The following is a 22,716-nucleotide window of genomic DNA, read 5'->3' on the forward strand; positions in this document are numbered from 1 at the left end:
AGACCACCGTGTAAGTTTCTGACCCTCTTCTTTGCAGAGATGGGCTTGAAAATGTAAACTTATCATTGTAGAAGGTTTGCCACAGTGATTTTTTTTTCTCCCTTAAATTCACAGATCAACTTTTATATAAATTAAATTGGGGTGAGGGCTGGAGTTCACTTTTAAAAATATTATTAGTGATTTTGGGCCCATCAGTGTTGAGCTGCTCATCTTAAAACAGCTTAAAAGAGCCTGATTTTCAGAATGTGCCGAGCACCGTCCGTCTGAAAATCAGACCTCTTTACAGCGTCTCAAGTTGTGCCCCCAAAAGTGGGGGGAGGTATCCAAAATCATTTAGACACTTTTTTGAAAATCTTGTTGTCAGTCTGCAAAGAATAATAGAGCGGATCCTTAGCTGTTGTACTCTGTCATACCTTTCAACAGACCTACCATAGTTTGCACTAGATGAGAATCTTCCCCCATCTCTCTAACCCTTGCCAAAAGTCCTAAGGCTGATCACAATGAGCAGGACTGGATCACATTTGATGTGGTAGGGAATTAGGGTGAAAAAGAGTTTTGAAGGTCCTCCTTGAAATATTAAGGCAAGCTCTACCACAGACAGGGACTATATTTCTCTCTTGCACATGCGCGCGCGCTCTCTCTCTCTTTTTGCCCATGTGGCTAGTGTTAGTGTTTGCTAATCATGTGGTCTGACAATATGCTGTTATCTTGCATACTTGAGACGTGTGTGTCTTCCTTCCTTGTGGAATTTAACATCTAAATCATGGCTTATCATTCTTCCACAGGATCTTTGCAATAACTTCTTCAGTCGTATGGTTTATGGCCTTGTACTAGCACTAGCTAGAGGGGCAGAGCAATATTTTCCCAGAATCTTCCCTACTTGACTTTTTTACATCATATTTCTTCAATTGTCACTTTGTATTAATAAAAAAAGGCGCAGCAGTGCAGAAGGTTTGACCCATTGGTCTGGGACCATGTTGAGACAAACTGAAATAACCCTCATTTGATGCCTCGTTATAATTACTTTGGCGTTATCTTGCTGTTATGTGATCGAGATGTGAAGGCTTGTATGTATGTTTAATAGATCTGCTCCAGGGATGAGGCTGCTCTAAGGAAACGAACCCTGTCTCTGTCACAGAGGGTACGAAGTAAAAAGGGCTTATTTTCCTCACTCAAAGGGCTAGACACTTTGGCGAGAAAAGGGAAAGAAAAACGACCTTCAGTAACTCAGGTAAATGCCAGTTTAAAATAATTAAAAGGCTTACGTTTAGCTTGTAAATGACAGTACTGTAAAATTAAGTTCCTATTGCTATGTGTGTACATTGCTGAATAAGAAATATTCTGACTCACAGGAGTAGATGGTCAGTGGCTCTAGACAAGTAGGGCCTGAATGTGTTGTGAGGACAGTGTACTCTGCAAGGGGAGATGGAGATTCCTGCAGCAACACTTTGGAGTGACCTCATGTGGCGGACATGCAAAGCAGCCCTGGTGGGTCTTGACAAGAGCTTAGACTCCAATGCTCCTTCAACCAGAACGGAAGGGATCTAGGGGGCTAGAATTTCAGATGGCATAAATCCACACAGTTCCATTGACTTCAGTGGAGTTACTTCAGTTTGCACAAGATGAGGATCTGGCAGAGTTTTTCTGAATTGTACAGGCAGTAAAGGAAAGGAGAGAAGGAGTGGTTAATTTTTGGTTAACTGTCATAAGGCAGGCGGGCTCATGCACAGGCTCAGAATGCTACTGTTTTCAGTAGCTTTCTGCGTGCCTACCGCGTCAGTTGGGCTCATTTTGTAAAACCAGCTATGTGGGTCATTCATTAGTCCATCTTGTTCTTCGGTTATTCTCACAGTCTTGCATTTTACTTTTATTAAACAAAAATCCCTGATCATGTAGCATTTGAAAATTGTCTGCTGCAAATACACTGGTAATTTGCCTTCAGATTTTTTTAAACATGCTGATGTAATGGATTTAATATTGCACATTAACGTGTCTGGGTTTTATGGTCTATCAGTTCATATTCTGAATGGGTAAATATTTATCTATGTGATAGACTAAGGGTGTAGTCTATAGCGTAGTGACATATTTCAGCACATCAGAGAGATGTGTTTTCATGATGAACGTAGGTAATAAATAACTGATACCTAAGTCTGACTGAGCCCCTGGCTAATATCTACAGGGCTGGGAAGAGACACAGTGCATCCCCTGCCCCTTGCCACTATCCCTCCCTATCCTGACTCCATATGACTCTCCTTCATGCCCCAGACTTGTGGAGAGGCCTCCATAGAGTTCAGAGCGGGGACTGTGTCACCAAGGCAGCTGTATCCCTCCTTTTCTGAGCAGAAGGGGGGGAATCTGAACATGGAGAAGAGGGCGCCTCCACACTCAGATTTGCAGGCAACAATTGGGCAAAATGCTCCTTTCATCACCCTCACTGCAGGGAATTAGTGCCAAGGGCTGGAACAAGCTGACCCCAAATAAATCTCAGTTTTCAGAGACTTTGTTTTTCTTTTAAGTTTACTTCATTTTTTATTTAAAATCCTACTGTAAAACTAATGAAATGTAAACACAAAGTACTGTGTGTCATTAATACTAGGGCTCTGATTCATTTCCGTAAAAGTGAAGAATTTAACAATGATGGCTGAAATTTTGACCCACTGACCCTCACAGGATGCCATAGGGTTGCATAGCTATATAGATAGATCTATTCGGGGCCCAATCCACCCTTCCTTGTGTACCTGTTGAATCCAGTAGGAATTTGGGATGAGCAAGGAAGGCATTCATGAGTGCTGTGGTGCCTAATCATCAGATTGTGAGTTGAGGATGTCAGCCTTGACTCTGAATCTCCTTGCTTTCATTGGTTTAATTCAAATTGAATGTGGTGGTTCAAAATACTTTAAGCAGAAAGCCAGATAGCATACTCTCGAACCTTTTGAAGTTTTTTTTTTTTTTTTTTAATCTTCAGCCCAATTTTATTTTATGGTATTAATTTAAAGTCCACCTGGGTAGATTTCCAATATAAAATTGAATGAAGGGGATAGTATTTTGTTCCCCCATTATTTAGAAACCGATCAGTTATGGAAACTGAATCCTGGCAGATGGTTGATATCAAGGTTCACATTATCCCTAATCTTTGAAACAGTTTCAGTTTCTGTTTGATTCTAAATTGTAAACTATTTCAAAGGTCATAAAAATAAAATACTTTGATTAGAGCTCTGAGTGGAACATGGGAAAGGAAGTTCATAAGTGTTGGTGTTTATTCACATTTCAATACTGCATCATGTGTACATGTCAAGAGAAGAGAGTTTGGGATTGTCTTCTGTATCCTAAGACATTTAACTGGGACGACCAAAAAATGACACTTTCTAACAACAAAGTTTGTCTGATATTTTCCTACTTTTTTAGCCTCCCAGCACCTGTGAGTTAGATAAGCTTTATCCCCACTTTACAGCTTGAGAACTTTAGCCTTAATTTCTCCGTTCCCATCTCGAACGTGGGGATAATACTCAGCAACCATTGCTTGTTATTGGTACTATTTTTTTTTAAACCCTTCTTTCTATAAAGGTAGACTTCTCTTACAACCATGAGTCCAAGCTAATGTGTTTTAGAAAACCACATTTATTTAGAATAGCGTTTCTGTAAATAATAGTGACATGGTTTGACATGATATGGTATTTCACAGGCTACCAGGACTGGAAACTATTGGCCAGAGGGTTATTTTGCCACTCAAAGATACTAGATGAATGCAATTTATCATGTGGATATAAGTACCATATATAGATAGATAGATAAGAGCAAGGGAATGTGAATGTGTGTGTGGCCTTATAAGAGGAGTCTTGCTGTAGCGTTAACTATGGAGAGAGCATGGATGTTGTCATAATATATTCTCTTAGTCAAAATAAAATGGTAACATGTCTCAAAAATAATCTATTCTCAGGTTGGTTGGTTGATGGAATGATATTTCATTACCTTTCATCTTTGTGTATGCACAAGAGATTTAGCTGTATTGGAAACTAACCTTGTATGTTACATAGCACTTAGTTTGTTTGATTATTTATCTGTGCATTTGTTTCAATTTAGATTTTTGATTCAACTGGGGGAAATGGATTTGCAGGCACACGGTTACTCCAGAAATCATCCACCTCTCCTGAGGTAAGATAAGCCAGTCTTTGTACTACACTGTTAAATTTACTTTTAACTTTCTGAAGGGATTTCACATATGTATATGAAAAAAAGCTACTTCAGAAACTTTATTGAATATCATCTGGTATTAATTGAAGAACCACAATTTGATTTATAATCTGTTAGGGGAAACCACTCTGACATGGGTTTTTAAATGTGTAAGGTAGACTTTTTCCTTAACTAAAACTTCCTATATAATCCTGATCCTAACTGCTACATACCTGTGTGTGTGTGTGTGTGTGTGTGTGTGTGTGAGCGAGAGCGAGCGCGCGCGCCAATATCAGCAATTAGTTAATTTGGAAGTATTCATTTCTTGTGTAGTATAGCCTAGACCAAGTTATTACTGGATTTTTGCTTGCCATTTGGCATGAATTCGTTTGACAGAACCTGTATATTTAAAGATTAAGAAACTGAAATATTAGAGTCTGTATTTTCAGGTAGAAAGACACAGAACCAAATGTGCCTGGCTGCACCATACATGTGGGAGGGGATGTGGTGGAGGGCAGTAGAACCTGCCCCCACTTGAAGTACCCTGCATAGTGGCTGGTCACAGTCACAATCCTCCTCCTTCTTTGTGCTTGCTGGGGTGTAAGCCACTCTAAAGGAGGAGGTAGGGTTATGGGGAACTGACCTCTACCCTGGCCACACAATTGTCTAGGAACAGAAAAGAGCATAGTCTCTCCTCTTCCTCTGAGGTGATGCGTCTCTGCAGCGCCCCTGAAGCAGAGCAGTACACCGCATAACTGCCACAATTCAGTCCTTACTGTTTCAGTTTTAGTTGTATTTGCAGGTACAATGAGGACTTAAACTGCACTGTAGAATCTGGATGGCATCAGGGTCATTGAGAGGGCTTTCCAGTTCCTCTCCCTTCTTAGGCTTGTGCAAATATTCCCCTCTGATTAAGATGATCTCATTTAGTTTTGTTGCATGGCTTGTTTCTGTGATATTATACTTTTAATTCTCATCTGTTAAGCAGAGACATTTTTACAAAACATCAGAGATCTTTTTAATTACTATTCTGACCTATCATTCATTTGTGTGTCTAAAATCACTGGCAGCAAATGACTCTTATTCTTTCAAGCTGCAGACCTTTGTTTGCTATAAGGACAAAGCAAGGGAATGCCAAATATCTCCCCTCCTGCTATGCATGGCAAGAAAGTTCTCATTGGTTTAAAAGAGAGACTAGCCTTTGGTCAGAAAACTAGGTTGATCCAAGTGGTTAGAACAGGGGTGGGCAAACTACGGCCCATGGGCTGGATCCGGACGTTTTAAGCCCGCAAGCTCCCACTGGGGAGTAGGCTCTGGGGCCGCAACATGTGGCTTGGCCCTGCTCCTGCACTAACACATTTTTTTTTTCTGGATTTGAAGTCCAGACAGAAGAAGCCCTCTCCATGCAAACTTCTTGTTGTGTGAGCAGGATATAGGGCCAAACCAATTGGTAGAATTGAGGCAAATTTGTTGACAGATTGCTGTAATAGCAGCATAAGTCACAGGTGTCATGCCTGGTGCAGCCCTTCCAAGGGTTTGTGGTACTAAGGATCAGGATTCTAGGGTTTAATTTTGATTTGATTAGACCATAGTTTAGTTCCCTTGAGTATCCCTCTGGACTAAAAGTGAAAGTTTCTCTCCATTTTACCTTTTCACTCACTTTCATTCCCTGGACCAGATCATCCCCTAATGTAATTTTAGGTTTTAAAGAGCTAAGAAGAAACTGTGCTCCCTGCATTGAATTAATCGACCTAGCATTAAATGAAATCTGCATTTAGAATGAAACATTGCACTTAGAAATGACTGTAATCGAAAGCTGTAATGCAACTCTTGATGCTAGATAACAAACTTTTCCCAAGTCTCAAATGTTATATCTCATGGCTTTTTATGTTGTAATTTCCAGTTATGATGAGGTGTATGGTTTACTTCCCTATTGTTAGTATTCATTTAGTCACGATAGTCTATTATTAGTCTATTATCTTAGACCAGATAATAAAGAAATATAAATATAGATTTCCATAGAATTATGCAAAAGTACACTCTGACAGAATTTTTCCAATGATGGTACCAAACCCTAGAGTGTTGTTGTGCCTGTGAAAATAATCTCGAACTCATTATGTGTTTAATTAAAAAAATCAATAAAAACAACTGTTCTTTCAGCTGTGTAATGCCTGTTATTTGCTGAATACTGTGGGAGGAGGGGGAATAGTTATAGAAAGTCACCTCTCTCTTTTCAATAGGCAGTATACATACATTGTAATTATATGGGATTTCTGGGTCAAATCATCCCCTAAAGAGAACTCAGAATTCCCTCCGAATTATTCCATGGGGTGTGGTATGAGGTTTGCCTCCTTCCCCACATCCCACAGAACTGATTGTAACAAATCTGTGCTATAGAAACCAGACACAACAGGATTCTGGCCTCTAAACCTGAGCCTCCTGGTTCCCTCAGGTCTCCGTGACAACATGTCTCCTGAAGGAGTAATGCTGCCATGGCCTTCACGCCAGCCTCTTCATTCTAGCCCCTCCTCCCACTCCAAGGCCAGGGGATTCACTCTGACATGGGCTACACTGAATAATCCAAAACTGAATAAAACTCATGCAGTTACAATACTGTCACAGGGCTGGGAGGTAGAGACAACAGACACCCCCTGCCATATCCTTGCACCACTTGCCCCGCACCTCCAAACAGACAGAACCTGAAACATGCTGAGCCGCCATGGAGGGGGTTTGAAAGGGTTGCAGGGAAGGAGGGAATAATCTATGGTTTTTCTTTGCCCTTTGATGCTATATTCACTACATCTGATCCTTTCCACTCATGGCAACAGAGGGATAACAAATCTAGACCTATGGCTGCCAAATATGCAAAAGAGGGGCATTTGTTTCTAAACTTTTTAAGGGTTCAAAATATGGCCTATGCATTTTTTAAGATCCTGGTATTTTGATGAATCGTACAACAATTCAGAAGTGATTCATCGTAAGTCTCAAAACCGTTAAGGTTGGAATCAACCCAGTTTCATTAGCCAATTTCAAATAAAAATCAAAAACAGAATCAAAACCTTTCATAAGATGCTTCCTGGCGAATGCAATGGAATACAAGTAGCAAAGTGTTCCGGGCAGCTTTTCTGAGGTGTTCCTTATGAAGATGGTGACAACAAATGGAGAAAGATGGGAAAATCATGTAGTATCCTACTGTTCCTCAAGCAACACTGTGGCATAGTGTATGACAGTCTAAAAGTCCTGGCACATGTTGCTGGAAAACTGGATGGGTTGTTGTAGCTTTATGTGGCAAGGAATGAATGAAGTATTGTAGTATTAGTCACTGCAGGCATAACAGAAAAAAATCTCATTTAATGTCAGAGTTTCTGAGATGGAAAATGTGGGTGAAGCAACAGTATCTTGACCACAGCTAAGGAATATATTTGTAGTTTAATATAGAAAGACTTAAGTTTTCCGCACACCAAGCCCTTAGCAATGCTTATGTTTGGGAATCAGTTTACATAGTAAACGGATTATTTTGGATACCTAGCAGCTTGTTAGTTAAAAAAAACTCTGAATCATATAATTTAAAGGGGATTGTGTTGGGGTGGGGGAAGATGCCTTTTAAATAATGTTTTTCCCCACCTTGCTTCTCTGTTGAATTTTTCTCCACCAATGATTGTAGTGAGATTGATTTACAATGGGCAGACTGAAGGGCTGATTTCCCTTCAATAAACCAATTGATAATTACAAACCATTGAATTGTTACTAGCATCTTCTGAGTTGATGTACAGGGTTGCTTCACCTTTCTCTCCAGGAAACACGCTGAGAATTTACAGTTTGACACATGATATCAGGATTCTTAATATTTGCAATTTGTCTGTCTTGCTTTATCTCTTTTTCATCATTTGTACAGTTGTAGAAGCTCATAGTTGATTCCTATCTTCTTGGCTTCTCGGTGCTTTCTGATGTGAGTACAGTTCTATAGGAATTATCATCCTATAATATAGCAACTGTTCTGTAGGAATTATGGTACAAGAGTCAATGAGGGAGAATCTCAGCAGATATAAATTGTTGTAGCTCCATTGTCTACAGTAAAGCCATGACTATTGACACCACCTTAGTATCATTTTTCTAGCTGGTAGTTTGCCACTAGGAAAGTATATGATTTTTGAAAGTCATCAAAATGTGGCTCTTTATAAAATAATTCCTGCTCCAGGCTTCTAATCTGGCTGAAACTTGTATTTATGGGTAATGTGGTAAATACACTGATGTGGCTGTTTGATGTACTGTTTTTACAGTTGTGATTGTCATGCATGTCAAGAATAACAATGACGTTGTTATTATTTGTTGAGTGTGGTCATTATGTTTGTGCCAATAGAGAAGGAAACGCAGTCCCTGCCCAAGGCAGCTCCACTATAAGGATTCCATTGTGGCTTTTAATCACAGCCCTGCACTGGGCCCCTAGGGCTGCAAGGCCCCTGCAGGTGCTCCAGGCAGAATTGCATCTCCCAGGTTTCCAAGTGTACAAAAGGTGTGCACACACTTTTACCCCTCCCCTGCATAGATGGCTGGCTTTGTTAGCTGGTGGGGAGTGGACAGCGTCATGGCCCCACCTCTGCTTCCCCTCCTACTTTGACGGAGCAGATCCTGCACTCAGAGTACTGGAAGCTCTGTTTGTGGTTGGGTTCTTTTCCTTGTGCTCCCTCACAAATCCCCTCTATTGTTTATATGTGCAGAGGCCAGCTACAAACTGGCTCAGAGTTCTGACACCTAATACAGTGGTTGAAGGTCTAGTCTCAACACAGTGCAGCTGTATCTGTATGTTTCTCCTCCTTTGGTGGGTTACTTTTGAACCATAAATTGTGGCACAGAAGAAAGGGCAAAGATGAGAAAGATAGTAAAGGGATATTTAAGATGAATCAAATGGTTGTATACATGTATACAAAAAGGCCTTGTGTCATGCATTACCTCCACATTAAAGTTGGTTGTGATTTGCCAGATGTATTTCACGTTTTAATGTTGGAAAGAGCTTCAATTTGAGCCTAAGTAGTGAAAGATCACATACTCTTCACTCTCTAACAAACAATGTAATCTTAAACTGTAGGTATAGCAGGAGTAGTTTATGACTCTGCTATGTTGTCTGTGATGTTTCTTGCTCCATTGTGCCCTCTGCTGGAAGACTACTAGATTATCCTCTTTTTCTCATTAGAAATACAGTAGAACCTCAGAGTTGCAAACTGAGCAGTCAGCCACAGACACCTTCATTTGGAACTGGAAGTACACAATCAGGCAGCAGCAGAGACCGTCCCCCTCCCCCCCAAAGCAGCAATACAGTAAAGTACTGTGTTAAACGTAAACTTTTTTAAAGGGAAAGCAGCATTTTTCTTCTGCATAGTAAAGTTTCAAAGCTGTATTAAGTCAAAGTTCAGGTGGAAACTTTTGAAAGAACAACCACAATGTTTTGTTCAGAGTTGCAAACGTTTCAGAGTTACGAACAACCTCCATTCCCGAGATGTTTATAATTCTGAGGTTCTACTGTACAGTGATCTATTCCAAATATTTGATAAAATACAGTACTAATTGTTTAATCCTGTTTAAGGCTTTCATTTGTTTACATAGGTATAATTGTGTAATCCTGTTTAAGACCGTATTCCATATGTTCACATATGTATAATCTTGCAACATTAGGAGTTAATTTGAACTAGTAACATGAGATAGGCGAGTGAAATGTGTCATTTGAATGCAAGAGAAATAATGTAATCAAGGCTCTAGGCAAAATCTGAAGTAAAGTCAGTGATATTGTATGAGAACTTGTAACATAATTTGTTCTTGTCTGACCGGAAAGAGCTTATAGCGATACCTTTGCTAAATGCACATAGTACATACCAGTAGAAAACCTCCAGAATAATATATTATTGATATTGTCATATCTCCATGTACTGTCAATTTTTCCCCTTATTTTCAGCAGCAAGTTGATGAATTTTTGAACGTCTACTGTTCTGCATCAGAAAGGGTCCAGAAAGAGAGCACTTGGGAAATCCAAACATATGTTCATTTCTGTGATAGGCCAGGAGTCATGTTAACCCTCAAGCCAGAACACAGAGTGGAAGATGTTTTGTCTTTGGCATGCAAGGTACAGAGTTCTCACACTTGAAAGCAGCTTGTGAGCTTTAAAAGGCCATCACTTACACCTGCTGTTAATTATTCTGATGCTGAAGCAGGGAGAGCCCAGTCTGAGTCCCAGTGTCCCTATAATTTAAGGGTTCCTCCTGTGCTTCTGGCAGTTGTGTTTAAGACTCAGTGGAACCAAAGCAACAGCGTCATGGGGAGCCTTTCAAGCGGTGGCATGGGCATTCATTGATGCCCAAGCTAGCATGCAGTCAAGAATCTTGAAAGAGCAGTAACAGCTGCAGCTGTTAATCCACCCATGAGAACTCTTGACATATATCCAGCCTCCCTTTATATCACTGAGTCGTTACAATGAATAGAATTGTTACATGGAAATTAGCTGTAGAGGAAGGGTGGTAACTGAATTACCTCTGATGTCACAATGGCCCCACTTAAGAGCTTCTTAAACTGTTCCCTTGAGCTTATTCTGTAGCCTATAAAATCATAACAATTAGAAACAGTAATCATTGATAACTTTGCTTGATTAGAACCTAATTTCTTCAAATAGAGACTCTGTGTAAGATTTTAGTTCTTTTAAACTATATGGAAAGTTTGGAGTGTCTGCAATATTCCGTTGATAAGATTAGTTGGGACAAAGAAAAGACTGACAGATGTTTAATTTCTTAAAGGACCTAGTGTTTTTATTTATAAATTCTCAAAAAATTTAGCCTATTCTCAGAGTAGGTGCTGTAAGTTTTTGGGGAGGATACAGTGTAGTTTTCATGCAAAACAGAGGTTGAATCACTGCTTAAAGGCAAAATAGAACTCAGGGTTAACTGGAGCCATGACCAGAGCCTTCACATCACCAAAAATAGTCTAGGGTGTTAATCATCACTTGTGCCAACAGATTGAACTTGACTCTGAGTTTGTGAATCAAACCATTTTCAAATTATAATGGAATAAAACAATAAATCTGGGGGGAAACTCTGTTTAAAAATCCTGTTAACTGACAATTATGTCCAATTGACCTTACCTCCTGATTAAAAAACACAACAGAAAAACCTCCCCCCATCACCTATTCTATTTTAGACCAGTGTGAAATTCCAGGGGTGCTGATTCAATTTGCTGAAGTTAAGGCGTGCAGGGCTTCTAAAGGAAAGATAGTCACAACTACTTTCTCTCCATAATAGCTGAACAAAATGATTTCTTTTCTTTTTTAAAAATCGGGCATTATCTACATTTTCTAAATTGACACAAGGACAGTGCTTTAGCCAAGTCACAGTGAATCTACACACTGTCACTAAAAAGATATAATTTTATTATTGCTCATGTTAGTCCCCATTCCACGTGGATCACTGAGAAGGAAATCATTCCTTATTTTTAAAAGGAATGGTTGACCCCACCATTTGCAAAAGAGTTAAATTTTAGGAAAGAAGAGCTAGGCTATTATCCTACAAGACTTTGGTTGACCACCAGATGGCAAGACAGAGCTGAGACATTTGGAACTGGATTGTCATGCAACACATAGAAGCCCTACTAAAAGAAATAAAGGGATATAAAATCAAAGGATCTATAAAATCAAGTTTAAAAGTAAATTACTTGTCTTCCTCACTACACTTTTCCAAAATGTCTGCCTGTAGAAAATACTGTCTTGTTATGCCTGTATCACTTCAGTAGTCTAATAGTAAGTTACTTTATTTTAATGTTTTCTTTTAATGAAACCTTTTTCTGTTTTATCTTTTCTTTCTATTCTGTATGTAAAATTTTTCATAAGTAGTCTAACACTGAATCCTTTCTGCTACATCTTTTCTGGCTCTCTTTCCTTCTTACCCTCACCAGAATCGAATGGCAATGTAAGGAATCTTCATTCTTTAACACAACACATTGTTTAAAAGTATGCGTGTGGGGGTAAAGTCTGATTTTTATTTATTTATTTTCTCAAACATATTTTGATGGTTTTCACTCATTTTTATTCTGCATACCTAAAACTTCGCATAACACACTGAGAAAGAGTATGCATTTTAATATAATTATTTAGAATACAGTGCACACATTACCTATACATTCTATTTACACATAATGAAATATTCAGCTAAACAATCCTTCCTCAGCGGATTAAGATTTCACAAGCTTCAGAGGCTTGTTAGACAGAGAGGTGAAATGACCTTAATAGATGCAGAGCTGCCTTCTCTTCTGAAACATTGCTCTATTTCTTTTGGGATGCAAGATTTGCTGCAGTAGTCTTGGCAGCAAGCTAAATTTAAGAGAGACTCACCAGGGGATCATCTCTTTTAGGTTAGTATCCTTAGGGAGTACTCCCATTCCCCTTTGACGTCCTGCAGATATTAGGTTTTCACTTCGACCACATATGGTGAAAAGTAGGTATTACTCACTGATCATAGATGAAACCTGGCAGTAAAAAGTGCAATAAAAGCAACCTCTTAGGAAATCTCTCTCTCCTAAGAGCCTGTATGTGCATATGCATTTTCCTCATCAGAGGTACAGGTTATGTGCAGAACTGAGCTGCGCAGAAGAGCCATAGAAAATGATGAAGATGTGTGCAAGTTCAAAAGGACAGAACAGAGTTCTAAGTTTATTTGAAAACACATAATGACGCTTGGTTAATCTAACAGCCAAAATGTAATGTTAATGCAAGTGTTTCCTGAGTATACTTACGGGAAACAGAAAATCACATGGATGTGAGCTGGAACTGTATCATCTAGGCAATACAGACAATACACCACAAAACCATTTAGAAAATAACTTGTTGAAGATTGCCTTTGCTTAACTTCTAAAGGCTTTGTGTGTGTGTGGCTTCTTTGACACCTGGGATTCTGTAAATAAATCATTAATTTCAAATATGTTCTTTTCATCCCTTAGATGAGGCAGCTGGAACCAAGACACTACGGTCTACAACTTAAAAGATTAGTTGATGAAAACATTGAGTATTGTATTCCTGAAGCATATGAATGCATACAAGATCAGGCAAGTTTGACTAATTTTAGATAAGAACTTCTCAATATTTGTAGCCACAGCTAGGTTATACTCTATAAATGTCTGTGAATTAGATACAAAATGGGACTTTTAGATTAGGTCACTATCACAGACTGTATTTTGCTATCCTTACACACAATGGATTAAACTCTCCCATGTGCAGAGAACTAGAGATCTAGGGCATCACTTAAGACTTGGTTTAAGCACTATTTTGAGGGTTTAAGTGGGACTTAATGGTCCATACGCCTAGTGCTGGTGCTCTGCACATGGTTGAATTTCACAAATTAGGTAATATCTTAGTCTACAGTTAGTCCCACTGAGTTCAGTGATACTTGCAGCATAACACACTTCTCTAATGTGAGTAAAGGTGGCAGAATCTAGTCCTTTGTTAATGGATTATTTAACAATGCAGCTTTTTTTTAATAATTAAAATGATACTGATTTCAATGATTTATTGAACATTTGGCTTTTGCAGTCCTACAGTTTCACAGTTTAACAACTTGTGATGTTTTCTCTCTAACAGATATATGATGAAATAGAAATTTTTCCTTTAAATGTTTACCATGTACATCTTACTAAGACTGAGAACATAACTGATTTTGGTAAGTTTTAGTAAAATCCTTTCCAATGATTTTCCTTTTATTTTCTTTGTTCTTTTTGAAGCTTAATTTTTCCTTCCTCGAGCTTTCTCTTTGTTGACAACTTTTGGGCCACTTCATGTTCAGTATGACAAGTCTGCAAAGTGCACAAGTTAGCACTTTAAGGAAGACCCAAGAATTGCTCCTCATTTGACACTGCTGCGTTTTTTGTTTTTTTTTTTTAAACTCCTGTATTTAGGGGAGCAAGTGAAAGGCTTACTTCCCCATGCTACTTTATTGACCGGAAAGTGAAAGAGCTGCTGAAGTGTTGGCAGGCAACTTTCTCATGCTCAACTAAATAAAAATACCCAGCCTACTCTCAAATAAGGAAATATGATTTCCTTTTTGGCAGCAAAACATTCTATTGACCCTGTGCTAACAGGCCGTCACTCGAGAGAAATTTTAACTGCTTGCTTTTCCCTGTGAGAGGTAATGCCTAAGAATATCCTTATGTTTGCTCATTGTGAAATGTGGACTTTAGTCATTCAACTGACAAGAATGAGCAAGGCAGTGGAGAAAAAAGGAAGGAAGATAATACTGTAGAAGGAGAAATAAAAACAGAAAAAATAACAAGTTTCCTGATTCACTCACATTCAGGCCAGTTCATTCCCACTAAGGTAGTCTTTCCATTGATTTTTAAGGGCATGTCTACATGGTGCATTAGTTTGCCCCAGGGAGGTGTACATTCCCGCATGTAGTAGTGTGTTGCACACTAATTGGTCTGTGTGGACCTGGTGCTCACTAAAAGTTCCAGTGTGCCTGTATAAATGTAGTCTTGCTTCAAAAAGTATGACAGTAACACTCACTAGGGAATTTTTAGTCTGTGCCAGCAGGATCCACAGGGTCTAATTAACACGCAACATGCTAGTGCACACTAGAATTCACAACCCTCTAGTGTGGACTAATATGCCATGTAGACAAGCTCTAATGTGAGTTTGATTGTGTCTGAGATTATAGTCTCTTTGAGTCAGGGACTGAGAACAGAAATCTGCATGTGAGGATCAAAATGGAGAATTCTCATGGTATTGCAGAGAACTCCTTTTCCATCATGCTGACATCTGATCTCGTACACCTCTTTGTGTCAAGCATTCTGAGATAGAGAAAGGAAACAGCCACTGAGGGGCAGCCCTTCAGGGCAAGGGCAAGGACTTCCTTTTTCTTTTCTTTTTTTAACGTTTGTACAGCATCCATCAGAATGGGGGCCTGATCCTGATTGTGTCAGTTGTACACAAAAATGGGTTATAAACATGCAAAAATGATGTATGTTTTCAGACACTGTTCTCTCCCAGTTTTTACAAGAAATCATATAAAATCCTCACAATATTTGTCAAAGTGTTTTATAGACCTTCACTGGATCTGGTGATCTGTATTATTGAAAAGCAATATTGGGCTTATTTTGAAAAACAATAAAATATCTCGTAATAACTATTTACATTTCTTTAAAGAGTAAAGAAATTGATATGAGAGCATTTGTCCGTGTGTGTGTGTGTGTGTGTTGGGAGTGAGAAATGTCACCTCCCTTTGATTATGTAGATTAAATCTACTGAACATACAAAACTAAATGAGAAATAACTGACCAGAAATTCACCTGATTGTTGTTTTAAGCAGACCAAGTGGTAAGAGTAAAACCATCTTTCTTCTTAATTCCAGGGTTTGCAGTCACAGCTCAAGTTGTTGAAAACCAGCATCTCACTCATATACTCATAAGTGATGTCCTTCCAGATGGACTGGCGTACAAAGAAGGTTTGTGCCATGGCTGTACTAACCACTGTTATGTTTTTCATTACTTTTTATTAAGTAGCAAACTTTAGGAAGCTTTAAAATTGTCTGAAAATGGTTCTTTGCTTCTGCTACCCTTGGTCGTCTTGCTTGATCACCATGTACAGTAGATGAAGCCTAGGTAAGATAATTTACATAAAGTGGTCGAGGAACCCTTCTAACGAGAGGTGAAGAGAAAAGAATGCTTGTCTACACTTGGGACAAAATCTGCTCCCACACTAAACGTTGGGATCTGTACAGGCACAGAAGAGAGAAATTCTCCACCTCACACGGTGGAACCTTCAAGGCTGAATTAACCTCCATGGCTCTTAGCCTCCCATTTGCCTGCAACAAGCAGTGATGTATGCAACAGGCTGGCTCCCAAAGAACTACCTTGTGCATTACATTGCAGGGTACCACTGAAGTTTTCTACTTTGTGGTGCTCATGGACTGTACGCCTCCTCATCAGCCTCTTAACATCTCACCTTCGCCTCCACACTGCTGAACTGCATCAGTTCTGCTGTGTTTGGCACCTGCCTGCAAAGGAAGGGGAGAATTGTTCCCTTAGTCATCTGGAGTGCAGTGGCCAACTGGCTGTTGCTGATCCTAAAATGTACAAGTTGCCACTATTTGGATCTAACTGAACTCTCCCATAATAACCTCACTTGTTAGATTTCCCTGTTGCAATTTTGCAAGAATGAACAAATCAGCCTGATAAAGCTCCTTGTGTTTCCTGAACTGGGATCCTAAAATAAGAGTTATTTTGCTTATAGGCTTTTCAGGATGCTGAGGGCCACCTTAAAATGAACTCGTGGTCTGAGACTCTGTGAGATTCTTCTATCATACCCTTTTCTAAAGCTGCACGTCAGAGTCATCCTGCTTTAGCCTTTGAGTAGAAACAACCATGTCATAGGTGGCACAACAAATAGCCAATCCTGCAGTCATGGCACACACACAAAACTCCCTCTGACTCCAGTGGGGAAACTGCAGCATTAGGTCATTTGTATAAAAATATGTATAATCAAAATGCAATACAATTTGTTTTGTAGCCCTTTTTGTCAGTGCTCCAGTATTTTCTTTCCTTTCTCATTCTCCCAGGGGTGAGAGTGGGCAATGAAATCTTGATTATAAACGGAGAGGCTGTGTCTGATCTTGACCTCAGGCAGATGGAGTTATTGTTTTCCGAGAGAAGTGTCACGCTCACGGTGAGAGCAAGTCATTATGGCCCTAAGCAAGCATTATGTACGTCGTGGTCAGATGGCGACATTTCCAGGGACCCGAAAAGCTTGTTACCTCCTCCTAACCAGTCACAGCTCCTGGAAGAATTTCTGGATAACTTCAAAAAGAATACTGCAAATGGTGAGGAGGAGATGATGATTGTATTTTTCCCTGGCCAGCCAGTTATTTTAAAACTAGTTTTTTCTTTTTTTTTTTTTAATCCATTTAAAAAAAATTATTCTCATGCTACAAGAGAAAAATTCAGATATAAACTGTGTAAAATCCATTTAAATTTCATGCATTTCTGTAATTAGAATGATTTCCTGAGAGTAGCAATGAAACAGAAAATGATCATTTCTACAGGAAAATTATGTTCTTTTAACCTATTCCACTGTATCATCCCAGTAATGCCAAGTACTCCGTTATGCAATGTCAAGGCTACCCATTATAACCATATGTGAGCATCAAAAGTTGAAATGGTATCGCTTTTAGGGGTAGGAGTTTTGCTGTGTTTTAATATACTTCATTTGTGAAAGTTACCATGTACATTTAGGGCATTATGAAAATAACAATAATTCACTGAAAATGGAGACATTTTACAGCAGCCTTTCCCACCAGTCAGTGTTTTCTTTAATGCATTCCAAGAGAATACAGGTATCAGCTTTATATAAATGTATTTTTTACCTTGAGACACTTTTAATGTGATTATTCAGCTACCTTCTCTTTGAATTTCTCAATCCTATTGTCATACTAACTATCAGATATAGGAAGTATGCTAAATGTATGGGATGATGGTGAGATTGTGGCCATATTCTGTATCGGAGAACAAGATGGAGAGGGTGCAAGGATCTTTAGTGCTAGGACTGGCTAGCATCATGGACACCCATAAATGGTCAGGAAGGAGGTGAGTGTATGATTCTGTTTTCTGCCCTACCAGCTAGTAGAAGGCAGCTCATACATGCTGCACACCCTCAAGGGTTGTAGCAGTGGGCACACTCCCCTTGGGTCTGAGCCAGTGCCTGTAGAAGTCAATGGGAGCCAGATCATGCCCCTACAGCACTATTGAGCTCTGTCAAGCATTCTCTCCCCATCCCACCCCCATGTCCATGGTAGGCCAATGCCAGTTTTACCCATCATCTCATGGACTTTTTGGTCTAAATAGGAGTGAGTGGGGAATGCAGGACTTGGCCTTTTGTGAACTGAAACAGTCTATCAAATGCCACATCACAAACAAGCAGTATAAACATCACTGTGGTTGAGACTGCCCTGCTGTGTTGAATAAATCTGTTTTGTGATGTCAACATGTTTTTAAGATACGGCTTGAAATATAAAGTGTTTTGGGGGGATTTTCTCCCCTGGAAAACTGTACCTATAAGATATAAGCAGATTTAACTCAATGTATCATGAATGGGGGAAAAAGGTGCAATTCCCTCTTTATACATCTGCAGGATGCTATTAAAATTTCACAGGAAACCTAGATCAGGATCATTGCTGCATGAGGGAGAGGAAGTCATCTTTGTGCTTAATTGTGGTGGCAAGTGTTTTCTGATCTTAATCTTGGCATGATTTAAAAAAAATCACAAAGGAGAAGTTGATAGGATGGATTTAATTATAAAGTAACTTTTTGGGTCATCTTGGAAATTAAAAAAAATTCTGATTACAAGATTTGTGATACCCTCGGTAGCATCTCTTTTGGGGCCTTAGTTCAATTTAAAATATCATTAAATTGACTATTGGCATATAAAAGTTAGTGTCATTAAAACAGAAATTATGATGGAACTAACTAATTAGTTATATTAGGGCCACTATTCAGCTTGTTGTTTTGATATTACAGGCCAGCATTACCTGGAGTATTCAGTATAATAAACGTATGTGTCCATTCACCAGATTCATTATTTCTCAGAGACAAATTTGCAACTTCGGTTAATGTCCAGATATTCCATTATAATAAAATGTTGCTAGAGTATGTTTCGTACTCTAGGCACTAAAGTGTATATACTTATCTGATTAAGAAAGTAGTTAAGGCAGACTGGTTTACTTTGAAATGGGGGTGGCAGAGCGGGAAGGGGAAATGGTTCTAGCTCAAGCTCTGAGAGAAAGTCCGTCATCTAATTCAGTTCATGTAGAACAGTAGTTCCCAAACTGGGGTTCGCAGAATGTTACAGGGGATTCACCAGAAAAATTTCACTAACGGCGGCCAGAGGACCCTGGGCATTGGAGGCAGCAGATGGGACCCAGTTGCAGGGCAGACAGCCTGAGCCCCAGGGAGAGCGGGGTGGGGCAGTTGGGTCTGGCAGCCCAAGCCCTGCCCCCGTCAGCGAGGGAGCCGGCCGCCTGAACCCCAGCACTCCGCACGGGGCTGGCAGCCCGAGCCCCAGGAAGAGCGGGGCCAGGCAGTTGAAGCTGGCAGCCCGAGCCCGAGCAGTCAGCGGGACCTGCAGCCCAAGCTCAGTGGAGCTCAGTTAACTGGGGCGGTCAACAGCCCCATGGAGTGTGGAGGAAATTTAAACTTAAATTCCTGGAAATATTAATTTTTAGGAGGAGGTTCATGAGATTTCACAATTTAGTGAAAGGGGTTCACGGGCTGTTAAAGTTTGGGAACCACTGATGTAGAAACAAAAGAAAGTGGCGCTACTTTGACTTAAATAGGTAATCTTAATGGGTTTCATCCTTGTATTCTCTATTTATTTATAAATAACTTGAGTGTAATAGTCTGAACCCAGGCTTGGGTGCCAGAGACTCCTTGGTTCTAACTCTGGCTCTGACACTGTTACCCTGGGTGGTATTAATTGAGTCACTTAGACCACAGTTTTCCAAGATGGCTTCTGATTTTTTGGTTCCTTATAATGTCCAACTTGAAACAACCTGAGCCTTATTTTCAGAGATACTGAGCACCCACAGCTGCTTAGAAAGTCAGGAAGATTAGCATGTGCCAAGCACTTCTGAAAGACAAACACCTGTTGTCTCAAATTGGGCAGAGGCCACATTGGAATATTTTGGCCTTAATCTTTCTACTCCCCCATTTATAAAAAGCAGATGATATCTAAAATTTCTGAGAGGAAGATGGGAGAATTAGTTAAGTTGTGTAAGGTGTTTGAAAATGAAAAGTGCCTCAGAGTATTATTAGAGAGACAAGGTGGGTGAGCTATTATCTTTTACTGGATCAACTTCTGTTGGGGGGTGGTGGGGGGAGAGAAGCTTTTGAGCTACACAGAGCTCTTCTTCAGGTCTGAGAAATGTACTCCAAGTGCATTATTATCCTATAGGACTAAATGCTGATACCCTTAGGCTATGTCTACATTTATGGCAGCATGTAGAGTACAAACATTATGCATGTATCTGTACTCCACAGTGAAACATACCAGCAGTGGTGAGCTGCCAGAGCCTTTCCCCACTGCCTCCCCCCATGAGAGCCTTTCCCTGCCACCGCAGCCTTTCATTACAGCCGGGAAAGGCTTCAGCAGAGGAGAGGCAGAGCAACACTACACTGCTAAAAATAGCAGGGTAGGCACTAATGTGGGTAGTGGGAGGCAGTGCTTAGGTGGGTAGGATGTGAGACCTTGGAGTTCAGGCGTGCACTGCACTCCCCTTGCCTTTGCCGAGCCTCACTGCCTACACTCCTATTTTATACCCATGCTAGCTGGGTGTGCAGTGCCTATCCTCTACACACACTGCTGTAAGTGTAGACCTACCTTTAGTCATGCTGGGTAACAACATCTGGCCTATAATGAAGCAGAAGTTACTATAAAGTAATCTTTTGAAAAACACTAACTTCATTTAGCTTTAGTGATAAGGGTTTGTCTGAGTTTGCATTTATATGCTTATAACGCCTTAATGTCTTTATGACGAATGCAGTTTCCTACCTAATCCCTTGCATTGCAGATGTGACATTTTACCTTGTGTCAAAATCTGGCAACTTTGAGTAAAGAGAAGGGAAGAAAAGTAATTGGTTTTCCACTGCTAAAAAACCAGTCATTGGAAGTTCAGTTTTCTATAAGAGTGATTCATTTCCTTCAGGAGACCAGAACTCAGCTGTGGCAGTGTATACAGCCTCTCTGATGCTATAATCTGACTTCCCATGGGGCAGCATGCACTTGCTGCTGAGCCACCTGTTTATACTGGAAAAGAAATAAAATGAAACACTAAAAACCCAATTAGCTGAGCAACTAAATTTGCACCAAGTTCTCTGTCCTAAGGAAGTTAAACAAATATTTGTAAAGAAGTAATAAAAACGAGGGAATTAGGATGGAATTTTTCCTGCCATGGAAAATATAGACTTGCCCCATTTCTACATGCTGTAGATGATGGAGAAATAAACAATAGAGTTAATGACAAGAATTGAATACTATGTATGCTAGTGTTTAGTGTGTCTATTTTTTTAATTATGAATTTTCTGCTGACATCTGAAGCATGAGCTACAAACAGAGGTTGATCTGAATAGGTTTAAATCTCTATTACAAAGCCGTTTTCAGGAAACGATTTGTTGTTACAATATCTCAAGATCTTCATTGTCTCAAATTCAAGTTTGCCATACAGACACTCGGATAACAAGGTGTAGCATAAATGCTTAGACTAGGCTGACCAAAAGGCAAGTGTGAAAAATTTGGACGGGGGGGTGAAGGGTAATAGGCACCTATATAAGACAAAGCCCCGAATATTGGGACTGTTCCTATAAAATCGGGATGTCTGGTCACCCTAGCCTAGACAGATAAATACCTTAAAGAGGGATAAAGAAAAGGAGTACTTGTGGCACCTTAGAGACTAACAAATTTATTAGAGCATAAGCTTTCGTGAGCTACAGCTCACTTCATCGGATGCTCACGAAAGCTTATGCTCTAATAAATTTGTTAGTCTCTAAGGTGCCACAAATACTCCTTTTCTTTTTGCGAATACAGACCAACACGGCTGCTACTCTTAAAGAGGGATGTCCCCCTTGTGACTTCTTCAGAGGCTAATTTAGTTTTCTCTAATAAAGATCAGATAGCCCTGCTCCTATTGACCTTCCATCAGAAAGATCAAGGAGTCCAGAGTATTTCTCATTCTCGAAGTCTTCTATGTCTCACATTATAATAGTATTAAGAAATAGAGAGAAAATGAGTTGGAAGAACTTCAAGCTGGTAAATTCATTGCTTCCGGTAGCAGACTCTGACTGAAGCACTGGCTTTTGCCAGTTTCACAGCAGCCCATGTCTCTTTCTGTCTCCCTCCATCTGTTGATTCAGATCTTTCAGTAAATCTGTGAAATATTCCTCACTTACACTGATGGCTTTTTGTAAAACATTGTCTTGAGATGAAAATAGATAAAATTACCCCCAGAGTTAACATTTACATAATGTAGTTCTTCCTGAAGAAATTACCTTTCTCCTGTGTCTTTTGTTTGTGTTTCATGCATTTGAACATTGTTTATTCTTTGAGTAGTGTGTCTACGGGTGCTTCACTGTTGGTCTGCCTGTGTCCCTGCACTGCTGACCAGAGAACTTCGATAGCGGTGTCTGTTGGGCCCGCACAAGCGCTGTCTCTCCTCAGGCTGTGCCACGAGGCTAGCCAGTGCACGAGGGCTAACCATCCTCAGTTCATTCTCAACTACCCTTGGCTAGAGACGCAGTCATTAGCAGTCTAAGACTATCATCTTAATCTATTTACCTATGGTTACTTAATCTCCTAGTTGTATTTCTAGCTGTAGTTTTCCCCCTTTCTTTATTTTACCCTTAAGAATAAAAAAAGTCTTTATTTTTCTTCCCACACTTTCTCCCCCGTTGGGGGCCCTTTCCCTCAACAGGGTGTGCCTGGTTTGCCAGGCTTCAAGAAGAAAAGAGGCGATCCCAATCATGGAGAAGCACTGTGTGCAT

At 39.9% G+C, this 22,716-nt stretch overlaps 1 protein-coding gene across 1 annotated transcript in view; it reads left to right on the forward strand.

The window, feature by feature from the left end:
- Positions 1 to 22,716, forward strand: part of TIAM2 (TIAM Rac1 associated GEF 2) — a 228,203-nt gene that overhangs the window by 139,424 nt on the left and 66,063 nt on the right. The window contains 7 exon segments of the mRNA XM_038394827.2: positions 1,085 to 1,231; positions 4,081 to 4,152; positions 10,118 to 10,285; positions 13,141 to 13,245; positions 13,778 to 13,856; positions 15,543 to 15,635; positions 16,749 to 17,009. Coding sequence (XP_038250755.1) covers positions 1,085 to 1,231; positions 4,081 to 4,152; positions 10,118 to 10,285; positions 13,141 to 13,245; positions 13,778 to 13,856; positions 15,543 to 15,635; positions 16,749 to 17,009 — 925 coding nt within the window.

Source organism: Dermochelys coriacea, chromosome 3, assembly GCF_009764565.3.
Source record: "Dermochelys coriacea isolate rDerCor1 chromosome 3, rDerCor1.pri.v4, whole genome shotgun sequence".
Lineage (NCBI taxonomy): Eukaryota > Metazoa > Chordata > Testudines > Dermochelyidae > Dermochelys > Dermochelys coriacea.